Here is a 12,077-nt window from a genome sequence, read left to right on the forward strand (position 1 = left end):
AGGAAAGGGTCCCTTTGTGCCCCCTTATATTGGAAGGAGCCCCTGGGGCCTCTGGGCTCCTCTCACTCTTCCCTCCACAAGACACCAGCCTCCACCCAGGGACAATGAAACTCATCCCTTGATTCTTCTGGTGGCAAACCTCAGGAAGGCCCTTGGGAGCTTCCTGCCTCTGATCAGGGTGGGGAATGGATAGACTCACACATGCCCCAGAACCAGCAGCCCTCAGGGTCCAGAACATTGCCTACTGATTCTACCAGCTGGGGACCAGGACGAAAAGACTTTGTTCGATTTCCCTGAAAATGTCGGCTTCACGAGGGATCCCACGAGGGATCCCACTAACCAAAACTCTGCTTTCTTCAGCAGAAGGTAAGAACCAGCCTTAAGACACCCTAAGAAGTAATGTGGGTGTCTCCAGGAGACCCTGGGGGGGGGGCTGCAGTTGCTCCTGACCTCCTCTTTCGCTCTGCTTCCTCCCCACTTCCCCAGGATTTACAGGGGACTCCCCCAAAGGGCAGGGAAGTGAAATGTGTATCTTGAGTCTACTGTGCACAAGGTGCTTTACGTGGGTTATGTCACCTGATTCTCCCACGGTTCTCTTGAGGTAACATTATTCCCATTTTGTAGATGGGGACACTAAGGATTAGAAAGTCAAGGCCCGGGGCGCCTGGGTGGCTCAGTGGTTTAAGCTGCTGCCTTCGGCTCAGGTCATGATCTCAGGGTCCTGGGATCGAGTTCCACATCGGGCTCCCTGCTCAGCAGGGAGCCTGCTTCCCTCTCACTCTCTCTGTCTGCCTCTCTGCCTACTTATGATCTCTCTCTGTCAAATAAATAAATAAAATCTTTAAAAAAAAAAAAAAAAGAAAGAAAGAAAGTCAAGGCCCCAGTGAAACAGATGGCCCAGTCAAAATAAGACACTTCACAGGATTTAATCAAGGAAGGTGTGCAAGGCGTGGCCAGTGTGTGAAATACCCACCCCGGCTAGAGCCGTGCCCTCTGGATGCGACCACCCCAGCCCCCCCAGTCAAGGAGGGGAAGAGGTGCTGGAACCTGGAAGGAAAAAACCGTGTGGAGAGGGTGGCTGATAGGGGCAGTGACCTTGAGTGGAAGGACACTGGCAGCCCAAGATGACCCCTTAAGGCAAGACCTGGGGGAAATAAATATTCCGCCCTCCCTTCCATTCTTCCACCTCCTGCCAGGGCTGCTCCCCAATGGCCAACCCAGCGAGGCAGAGCGCAGGGTGAATGGTGGCCTAAGGGAATGAAGGAGTCCGGTGCAAAACACAAGACACCCTTGCACTGAGCCCAGAACGGCCAAACTGCAATGTCCACACGCCAGTCACCTTCCCAGGCCGTTCCCGTCTTACAGAGGGACAGCCCTTTTGGGCAGGAGGGACCCAGCATCCAGACCCAGCCTGGCCGCCCCCAGGGGAACATGGATGGATAAAGCCCCGCTTCGATGCACCAGTTAATACCTTGGCTCTCCTCCTGCTCCTCGGGGAGGGGGGGGGGGGACTCTCCAACCTGTAGAGGGCGGTGACCCTCCGCAGCGGGGGCCCTAGCCAGACCGGCCTAGGAAACCCACCCCTGGCCCTGGGCGGCTTCCCGCCAGCGCTAAGCTGCGCCAAGATGAACCAGGGCATTCTGATTGATGAGAAGGCAGATGAGGGGGTTCCCCGAGGAGAATAATTTAATTTCATGGGGGGAGGAACGCCGGCACGGGGGCCTCGGGCCCTCCACTCTGCGAGCAGCCTGGCTGCAGGCGTCGGGGCGAGGCCAGGAGCATGTGTAACTCATTACCTCCGCGAGCCTCCCATTTGCGGCCGCCGGATGACGCCGCGAGCGTGGTGGAGTGTCTGAGGCCACGGGGTGAGCATGACTACAATATTTTTCTGACACTAACACCTCTCTCTGGCCCTCAGGAAGGGCCGTGGAGGAGCCAGGCCCGGCTAAACACCACTCACACGCGCCCTCCGCCTTCTCCGCCTCCCGGCGCCAGACAGAGGAGGCCTGCAGCTACCCAGGCAGGAAAGGAAAGGAAAGGCCGCACCACCGGGGAAGGTGAGAGCGGAGGGAAGAGGGGAGAGGGGCAAGCAGGTCCAGATGGCCCCCTTTTGGGTTTCTGTTCACAGGAGGTAGAAGTGGTCGTGGAGGTTACGGGAGGCTGGGCATGGGGACCCTGGAGGTCGCATTCTGCCATCAGCCCTTCCATGCAGTTCCAGGGAGACAGGTGGAAGGGAAGCTATTCCCTTGGGGTGGCACAGAGGGAGGGCTGCCCTGCCCTTGGGGCCTGCCTGTCAACAGGGGGGCTCCGATGGGGAGGCTGACAGCTCAGACCCAAGGGAGCAGGCAGGGTCCTGAGACATGGCCCAACAAGGGGTGCAGAGGGGGGAGAGGTCCCTAGACGTGGGGAAGCAGGGACTGTGGGCCTGAAGGGTGTGGCAATGCACAATTCGGGAACTGGGCCAGAGGGCCTCTTAGGGAGGGGACAGAGGAAGGAATGCAGGTAACAGGCCCCCCCCCCCCCCCCCCCCCCCCCGTTCTCACCTGCTAGTAAAGACAGGGTGGGCCGGAAAGAGAAGACAAGTTAGGAAAGGGGGGAGGGAGAGGAGGGGAGGGCGTCTCAGTGTACTACCCCTGAAATAACAAGTTGAGGCCCTAATGTCTTTAAAGTCCCACCTGCATTCAAGTCTGAGTCACTAATATCTGGACTGCATTTTTGCTACTTTGCTTCCACAGGGCTAAGAGGAGACTCACCTCTCCTCCCCATCTACTTTCCTTTAAGGGGAAAATCCTGGAAGGGACTCAGAGCCCCTGCAAGACCTACCAGACGTTACTATTAAATCTACTCGGGGCCCATGAGGCAACTCGGGCCTCCCTCCCTTTCCCCATCTCTGTCCCTCCTCTGCTTTCCATTCAGCCTCCCTCTCCCCCCACAGCCCTTCCTCTCCTCTCCAATTACACTCTCCAGAGATGAGGATCAAAGAACAAAATCCTGGGGAAACAGATCAAATCTGGCTTGAATTTCCCCAAGTCAGAGCTTACTGGTTTCCTCTTAGAAATGGAAAGGGAAAGTGGGGAAAGTCAAACCAGAAACCCATGAGCTTAGGTGACTGATTTCATCTCAACACTGGGGTCTCTCTGGGTTCCTCACACTGACCCCCCATCCCCATGCCTGGAGGCCAGATCACTGAAGAGTGGGGGAGACCAGACAATTTAGAGATCAGGCTTAGGATGTGTTCGTTTTGCCACCTTTAGATTTCAAGGACCCAGTGTCCATTCATTCAGCCATTCATTCACCCAATAAAGAATTAGTAAGCACCTACTATGTGCCAGGCTTAAGAGTCATCAGTGAACAAAACAGAGGTGCCTGCTTTTGTCGAGCCTATATTCTTCCCTCAAGGAACAGACAATGAATATAAACATAATAAAATAAGAATTACATAATGTGTTGGGGGGAAATAGGACTGTGGGAGAAAGGAAAAAGAGAAACAAGGGCCGGGAGTGCAGGGGGACAGGAAGCCTAATGGGGAAGGTGATACTTGAGCAAAGACTGGAAGGAGGTGGAAGAGCAACCTTCCGGGGAGAACAGTCCCCAGGTGAGTACGCAGCAGGGTCAAGGTGAATGTCCACAGCTTCCTTGGCTACTATTAGCACCTGGGTTATTACTCTCATTGAGGCAGGATGTTTTGTGAGCTTTCTCAGGGCAGCATCATGTTCCGATTTAAGTTTTCAAAGGACCACACCCTGAATGCAATGACCCAATCTGTTTCCACACACAGAATTCTAGAACTGGACAGAACCTCACAGAGACCTCCCCTCTGCCCTGCCCCCATTTGGCAGATGAGGACACTGAGGTCCAGAGAGGGATGTGACCCAGTCAGGTCACACAGCCCTGGAGGGGTGAGTCAGCCTCCACCTCTCATCTTCCAACTTGTGTCCATATTTCAGGGGTGCCGGGCCTCAGGAAACCCCTGAGGATTCTTTCTGGCAGGGCTCTAAAACTGTTCTCTGATGGGATCTCTGCCCTGCTGGGGGGCCTGGAAAGCACAGTTGCTGAGACTTTCAGTCCTTCTGGTCCAAATAGTCTTTTTAAATCTGGGGTGCAGAAAAAGAGAGAGCAAGATGATGTAAGGGGTATGAGGCCTGGTGATGCTTCGAACCCTTGGCCTCTCCCTGCCATGGGGTCCCTGCCCTGCCCCAACTGACACCCTAGGCTGGCCCTAGTCCTCCAGACTCCCCCACCGTGCTATACCCCAGTTCTTCCTTGCCAAGCCAGTCCTCTTTCCTGAGGGGCTGGGAGGGAGTAGGCAGGATCAAGGATACGAAAGCCAGCTTGGTCTATGCAGATGGGGGAGTGCTGAGCACTGGCCAGCGACCCGGCCCTCCCAGGAGACAGGAACCTGACAGAAACACTGACCTGGCTTGATGTCACACAGCTGGTGGCTCCCTTCCCCACCCTCCTCTTCTGTTACAAAATTGTGTTCAATCTTTAAAGCCTTTTCTGGAAAGACTTCTCCTAACTTCAGTCCCCAAGTCCCCTCCTTATCCATGGAGGATACTCCTGAGACTCCCAGTGGATGCCCGAAACCACCGAGAGTACCAAACCTGGTATGTACTCTGTTTTTTTCCTATATACTCACACTGTGATAAAGTTTAATTTCCAGATCAGGCATAGCAGGAGATTCACAACAATAACTAATAATAAATAGAACATTCATAACAGTATGCTGTAATAAGTTCTGTGAATGTGGTCTCTCTCTCTCTCCATCAGTATATCTTATTACACCGCACTCACCCATCTTCTTGTGATGAGGCTAAAATGGCTATGTGATGAGATGAAGTGAGGTGAATGACACAAGTCACCGTGATGGCATTAGGCCGTGACTGGCCTTCTGATAATAGGTCAGAAGGAGGGTCATCTGCTTCCAGACCACAGTTTGGTGTGGAGAACAGACTGTGGAAAGCAAAACCACAGATAAAGGGGGGACTACCATGCTGACACATATTTTTGCCTACTTTATGTTATGGGTAGTTGTCCCCAGGCCAGTCCCTTCCGCTGAGATCATAGCCCTTGGAGGGCAAGGATGGTTCGATTTTGCTTTGGAGCATCCTTGGCACCCCACCTGTGGCTTGACACACTGAAGATCCTCAAAATATGTTTGTTGAACGGAATTCAGAAGAAGAGCTACAGTGGTGGGCAGTTTACTAGGGCAGACTGTGGGGGCTTATCAGTCAGGAGCCCAAAGCTTGTCTCCTCTCCCTGCTGAGACTGTCCCCAATCCCTGCATCTCTGAACTACCCAACTTCCCTTCCAGCACTCGGCGCCTTTTAGGAGGAGAGACATGGTTACAGCAGGATGGGGAGGTGTTTCTGTCTTTGAGTAATTTTGAGACAAAGGCAGCTAGCAGAGTGGAGAGAAAACATGGTATTTGAAAGAGCTTTGAATAAAGGCCTGCATAGTGGTTAATTCCTGTCAGCTCGACTGGTTACAGGGGCCAGGTGAAACGTCATTTCTGGGTGTTTCCAGATGAGATCAGCATTTGACTTGGTGGGCTCAGTACAGCAGACTGCCCTCCCCAGTGTGAGTGGGCCGCATCCAATCAGTTGAGGGCCTTTAAAGAGCAAAAGGCAGAGCAATTTTCTTTTTGCCTCCTGCCTGCCCACAGAATTGGGACATAGCCTCTCATCTTCTCCAGCCCTCAAACTGCAGTTTATACCATTGGCTCCTCTGGTTCTTGGGCCTTCTGACACAGATCAAATTATACTGCCTACTTTCCTGGGTCTCCAGTCTGGAGTTGGAGATGGTGACGCTCCTCAGCTTCCATAATCATGTAAGCCAATTCCTCATAATAAAACTTTGTATGCACATATATATCCCCTTGGTTCCGTTTCTCTGGAGAACTCTATGACAGCTTGTCTCTACCTAATTGGCCGACGTCTTTATGAGACTCTTCCGTAAACTTCATTCTATTCAGCTTTGAAGTGGGAACAATGCTGTCCTCCCCTGTGCTCACTGCAAAAAGGTAGTGTCTATTCATATAGCAAGCATTTATTAAGCACCTACTAAGTGTCAAGCTTGGTCCTGGGTATACAGGATTCCGTCTGTTGGCAAGGTGCTCTGGGCTCTTTTGGAGGAAGCATCCTTTGAATTTTCAGTTTTAGCAAATAACCATTTCCCACAGATGCAGTGGGTCACTGCATGGGGAACTCCCTCCTGTGGGCCTGATCTGGAGCCTCAGACCTAGAGGGAGGCTGAGCACCTTGACAAGGTATGCTCTCTCCTCACAGATGCTTCGGGAAATGAATTGGGGCTCCTCACCTAAGGTCTGGGCTCGCTAGCTCAGATGCCTTTTCCTGACCCCAGCCTGACCCACTCAGAGGAGAGGAAGGCAAAGAGGCAAAAAGCCTACCCTAGGATTCAGGAGACTCAGTGCTGGAATGCCTCTGTTACTGACGGGCTGTACGATCCTTAAACACCAGCACCACCAGCTCACCTGTGAAATGGATATACATCTTCCAGGTCACATAGATATGTAGAGATGCATCAATTAAAAGACCTTTCAAAGCATGAAGTTCCACATAGGAAGTATTAGACTTTGAGGGGGGAGTCATCGCTGCCCTGGGGCAATGACAGGTTTGGGTATGGGGGCCACGGCAGGGCTTGCAGTGTAAGACGAAGCCAGAGGCACTCACCGTCCTCACACAGGTTCAGCTTGGACAGGCTCCTGCCGTCAAAGGGCTCCTCAAAGATGGAGCTGGTGTCTCGGTCACTCACTGTGTGCAGGTACATGGCTTTGTTCTCCATTCTGATCTGCAGCAGCAGCAGGAAGGACAGCGAGGGGAGAGGAGAGGGAGGAAGGGGGCGGGGAGAGAGAGAATAAACTATAGGCAGACAGAAATGAATGCACCGAACAAGGCACCCATCCCCAAGATTCTGAGCCTGAACACCAGTAGTCCCTCATGGACGGGTACCATCTACCAGGTCCTTGGGATCCCAAGTCTCCACCCAACTTCCTCGGTGCTTGGGAAGGCCGAGGCCCTTTGGACCTTTCTGATCACTGGATCCATCCATTCTCAACAGCCTTTGGTTGAGGCCAGACCTGAGCCAGAGGGGGCCTGAGGGCCATGCTCGGTAGGGCCTGGAGGTGCCTCTTGACCCCAGTGGGGTGATCCCCTAGCCTCTGGAAATTTGAGCACATTAGAGAGACTTAGGCTCCTGCTCTGTGTTGCAAATGTGCTGACCAGGCTGGCATGTTCCAAAGGAGCTGGGGTGCTGCTCCCACTTTGGGGTGCTGGAGCTGCTGCAGTGGGACTGAAGCAGGGATTCATCTCCCAGGCAAGCCTGAGGAGCAGGCGGCCTTGGTGGAGTCCCCTGGACACTAAGACCCGGGCAGCCTGAGACCAGGGGAGGGACCAGAGTCTGCATGGGCTCCTGAACCAGGTCACTGGGGTTCTGAGTCTACCCCATGGTGTTCTAGGAATGTATCCATTGACTTGGGAAAATGGCATCCTATTTGAAGTAAACCAGCACCATTTCCGGAGTGTATACAATGCCATCCCATTTTATAATATATACACGTGTCCTGAGTACGTGACAAGAAAGATTATATTTGGAGATGTTCCGGGTTATTCTGTATCAGAAGACTCTGGTGGGGATTGTGGGGATTTTGTGCTTATTTTTGTTTGCTGGATATTCTGGGTTTTCTACAATGTGTTTGCATTCTTTGTGTAATAAGAAAAAACTACTTTTGGAGCCAAATTAAAAAGTGTTTATTTAACATAAAACACTTGCTACTCTTTTTTTTTTTTATATATATGCTCAGTGATTTGACAAATTACTTTCTAATTTCAGCTCCGTTCCAGCCTTAAGTTTAGCTTGACCTTTGGTCCTGATGCTCTTGGACTCTCTGTATATTAAACCAAAAATCCATTTTTAAGAGAAAATTCTTTGGAAGATAAAAGCTGCTGGGAGGATGAATGGATCCCAGGACTGGTGTGGAGCAAATTCAACTCTGAGGCCCAGAGAGCGGAGCCAGGGGTCTATCGCTTGAGAAAAGATGACAGGGACCTAGCAGGTGGCATCGGGGTGGTGGGGGGGGGGTGGCGCACAATGCCTGAAGGGAGCAGCCAGTCAGTTCCTCTTCGGAGGCAGTGGGAGAGGAGGCATTGGCATCATGTCAGTAAACAGGGATAATCAAAGAGGAGTCTGGCTGAACCGCTCTGGCAGGCAGAGTCAAACCTAACCGTTACCCTTATTTGCATGGCTTGACATTTGTCTCCAGAGACCTCCAACTTCAGGGCTGAGAAGAGGTCAGACCGGGCCAGATGCCATACAACTGTCCTTCCGATGGCCCAGGAAGGATGGACAGGGGCTTCTTCAAGTAAGGAGATGCTGCAGGGCCTGCACGAGGTGTGCGCATGCGCACATGCACACATGCACGCACGCATGGGCGGGCAGGGTGTTCACAGCCTCTGCGGGCCTTTTTTCCAGCCTGCGGGAGACGGGGGCAGCCGGAACTCGCAGCTCTGCCAGCATCTCCCCTCCCTGCCCCAGGGGTTCCCTGGAGCCCCCAAACCTCTCCCACCCAACTTCTCTGTGCTGCAGTTATGTCCGGTTTGCTAACCTCCCAACACCGTGCTCCATCCAAGTTCTCCACCCACTACGAGCCTCTAGGTGGGGCCCCCTGAGCGACTCCGCTGCTGCTAAGCTGCAGGGAACCCTCCCTTGTTTCACAAGCACTAAGTGCTGCACCCCTCCCTCTGGCCTGGGGAGCTGCAAAGCAGGAGGCCAGTATCTCTTCTGCAAGCGATAATCCTCTCCTGCCAAAGGCAACAGGCACTGCTGCCCAGAGGTCTGCTCAGTGGGGTGCTGCCATGCTGGCGGTGGGGGTGTAGAGATGAGCTTGGGCCAGGTTAGCTCCATCTTCATTTCCACCTTCCCCTCTGCTGATCAGCCCCTGGGCCACAGCTGGAATGCATGTCTCCTTATCTGGAATGTGTCTATAGGGCGGCCCCTTCTCTACCCCTCCCCACCCCAGGGCTGCTGGAGCAGGAGCCCTGGGGATCCTGTTGAGAAGAGAGGCCCCAGGCTGAGCAGAGGCCAGATGTGAGAGAGATGAGATTGGAAGTGTTCGGCCAGCTCTGCTAATGTTTGTTACTTGGGAAGGAAACCTAAGAATGTTCTGTCTGCCCCAGGTTTTATTTTGAGCTATTTTTCTTTCTTGGGAAATGAGGGGCAGGAATTTGAACCCTTCGATCATTGGTCTTACTGCCTTTGGGGCCACATTTGTGCTCTCAAGCAAGGTGCAAACTCACTGCCAAGTGTGGTGATAATAGAGACGATGTGTATGCCTTGCATGTGCTCATGCCCCACCAGGACCACTGTGAGGGGGTCAGGGAGCATCAGTGTGTTGCTCCCGCTTTAAAGATAAGCCATTCCAGGCCCCAAGAGGCAAGCGGCAATGATGTCAGGCAAGGGTGAGGCACCAGGGAAAGGAGTCCCACCCAGGGCATGGACCCAGCCACGGGGCTGTTTCGTCCAGAAAGCATGTATCCATCCCGCTCAGGAGCCACCTTTAGGGGTTCCAAACCAGGCAGTGAAGAGGGTCAGTGGGAGCCCTGGGGCCAAAGAAAGGATCTGAGAGCAGGAAGGGAGGGGACCAGGACAGTAAAAACATGAGCAGGGTGTGGATACCAAAGTGACATAAGGAGAAATCTCGAGGAGCTTGGACTTTTCTGTTTCAAGTCAAAGGATGGGGCCTTCCTCCCCCAGGGATGTCTTGATGCTACATGGACATCTATAGCTTCACCCCAGGCAGGTCTGGGCAGGGTGGGCGGCATGCTCAGAGGACACGGGGTCCTGTCCTGGAGTCACTTCCTACTCCTCGGGAACCTGGCCCAATCCGCGGAGCTCGTTCAGTCTCAGGTCATCACCTCTGTGAAAGGGAGAAGCGCATCTGCCAGCCACTCAGTAATTTCCAGCCTCCGGTGGAATAGTGCACAGGCAAGGGCTTTACGAGCAAGGGTACACAGCAAGTTGGAGCTGGGAATCCGGAGAGAAACACCCACCCCCACCCCCAACCCTGGCAGCTTCTGATCCTGCCAAGCAGTTAGTGAGGGGAGAGGGGCTCGGTCTCTAAGTTCCTGAGGCTTCCCTCCTGCCAGTCAGGCCCAGAAACTGTGCTCTTTGGGGTTCCCTTTGCAAACAACAATTATGAATACAGACCAGAGTGAAATCTGGACCCCTACTCGGGGCAAGTCACTCTCGGGGCAGCAGAAGGGTTCGATCGATTCTTCCTGCTGAAGGTGGCATGAACCTCACCTGTTGCTGCAGAGACAGTGTGTCCGGATTCCAGCATCTAACTATGCTGGGCTGGCATCTTCTCTTTGAATGGCATAGCTTCAAACTCACTGAAACCAAGTAAAAATCAGGGGGCCCTCTCCTCTAACAGTTCCCCTAAATCAGAACCCTAAGCTGGAAAGGTGCAGATGTTAAGCTCTCCCTTCACACGTCCCACCAGTGGCATGCACAATGCACACACACTTCACACATTTAGCCGCACCATCGGCTCCTGCCATCGGCTCAGAGATGTGACACGGACCAGGCAGAGTTGCTTTAGCCTCCGCAAATCCAGGCTCACACCCGGCTGCATCCCCACAGGCCCACAGCTGGAACCTTCCCACCTGCCGCTGCGACCTCGGGCTGCACATCCTGAGATGCCCGCACGCAGCGCCCTGCTCCGACGGCCACATTCAGGTCCCCTACAGCTGCGGGACCCTGCCTCTGGGACACTCGGCTCAGATGCCAGGACAGAGTTAGTGCCAAGACTCACCTGAGCGCCCCCCGCGGAGGCCGCAGAAGCGCGGGTCTGCTCAGTTCCGGGCGTTCGCCATGGTGACGGAAGAGCTGGCCGCCGTCACTGCACTGAGACCCAGGCAGCCCCGCACAGCTCGTCCCCACAGCCAGCCAAAGCCAGACGGAGGCATAGAAAGAGGCTGCACCGGTGCTCAGTCACTTGTCTCAGGGGTCACTTCTCCAGGAGGGTCTGGGCAGGAGGCAAGACTCAACCCTGGGGCCTGAGTCAGGCCTGTGGTTGGGGAGTCCCTGTGTTGGTGCCTCGCCTGAGTCAGCCACAGGCAGCGCTCGGGAGGTGTTCTGTGCAGGCACCAGCGGCCGTGCTAGATGCTGACTGAGATGGGAACTGCAGCTGCTGGGGCAGCCGCCGGTCTTTATAAATACAAAGTTCTGGGAGCAGTCGCGGAAGCTCCCCTGGGGTCTGGAACACATCCCCCCTCTAGTGGCCAATCTCAACATTGCAGTCCCGCCGTCCTCCCGACCCAGTCCAGAGCCAGAAAATCCGCCTCTGCTACGGACTCCTGCACTCCTCACCTAAAGCCGGACGCAGAAGAATTTTTGGAAAGCTTCTACAGGAATGGCAGCTAGACCTGGCTCAGGAGCCACGCAAGAAACCAGTCTTACAAACTTATTTATAGGGCCGAATTGGCATTCCTCAATTCATTCACCAAACTTGGCTTAGAATGAATTTATGTATTTTTCTGTGGTCACATCCACCCGCAAAGGACACAGACTGGCCACACTGGAGCTCTTCAGAAGAGTGTTCTGTGAGTGCCGCAGGAACTCTGCAAAGACGTCTCAAAGCACCTCCGTAACAAAGCCGGCGTTCAGGGAGCAGTGACACCACACGAGGACTTGGGGATACAGGAGTAAGAAGGACGCCCTGACCTCAAGGGGGTTGCAATCCAGGATGAGGGGGTCCTCAGGCACAAGTAACTGTAAACCTAAGCAGGACCGAAAACATTTTCAAGAGGCGATCTCTCCAAAATGTTAAGAGAGTAATTACATTCAGATTGGGGTGGCGGTAGGGAAAGGTGTCGGGAAAATTGCAAAAATTGTTGGAGCCACTAGCCAGCAATGTCAGTTTACAAGGCGCCCCCCCCCCCCCACCGACTCCCTTCCACCACCACCACTACCACCCTGAGGATAGAGCTCTAAAGGTAATGGTCACAAAGACACCCCCCCACACACACACACACTGATTGGTTAAAAATTCAGTCTTG

General features: G+C 53.8%; 1 protein-coding gene across 3 annotated transcripts in view; it reads right to left on the reverse strand.

Moving 5' to 3' along the window:
- The window catches only part of SCARA5 (scavenger receptor class A member 5), a 119,167-nt gene extending 107,996 nt beyond the window's left edge, over window positions 1-11,171 (reverse strand). For 2 of the 3 annotated variants that reach the window (XM_045986114.1, XM_045986098.1), the window contains exons 1-2: window positions 10,832-11,171; window positions 6,693-6,810 (exon numbers count right to left, since the gene is read on the reverse strand). In XM_045986114.1, coding sequence (XP_045842070.1) covers window positions 6,693-6,804 — 112 coding nt within the window. In that variant the 5' untranslated portion in view covers window positions 6,805-6,810; window positions 10,832-11,171. The remainder of the gene's footprint in view (window positions 1-6,692; window positions 6,811-10,831) is intronic. The other variant, XM_045986107.1, reaches the window with a different exon arrangement.
- Between the last annotated feature and the right edge of the window lie 906 nt (window positions 11,172-12,077).

The sequence above is a fragment of the Meles meles genome, chromosome 2, assembly GCF_922984935.1.
Source record: "Meles meles chromosome 2, mMelMel3.1 paternal haplotype, whole genome shotgun sequence".
NCBI classification, from domain to species: domain Eukaryota; kingdom Metazoa; phylum Chordata; class Mammalia; order Carnivora; family Mustelidae; genus Meles; species Meles meles.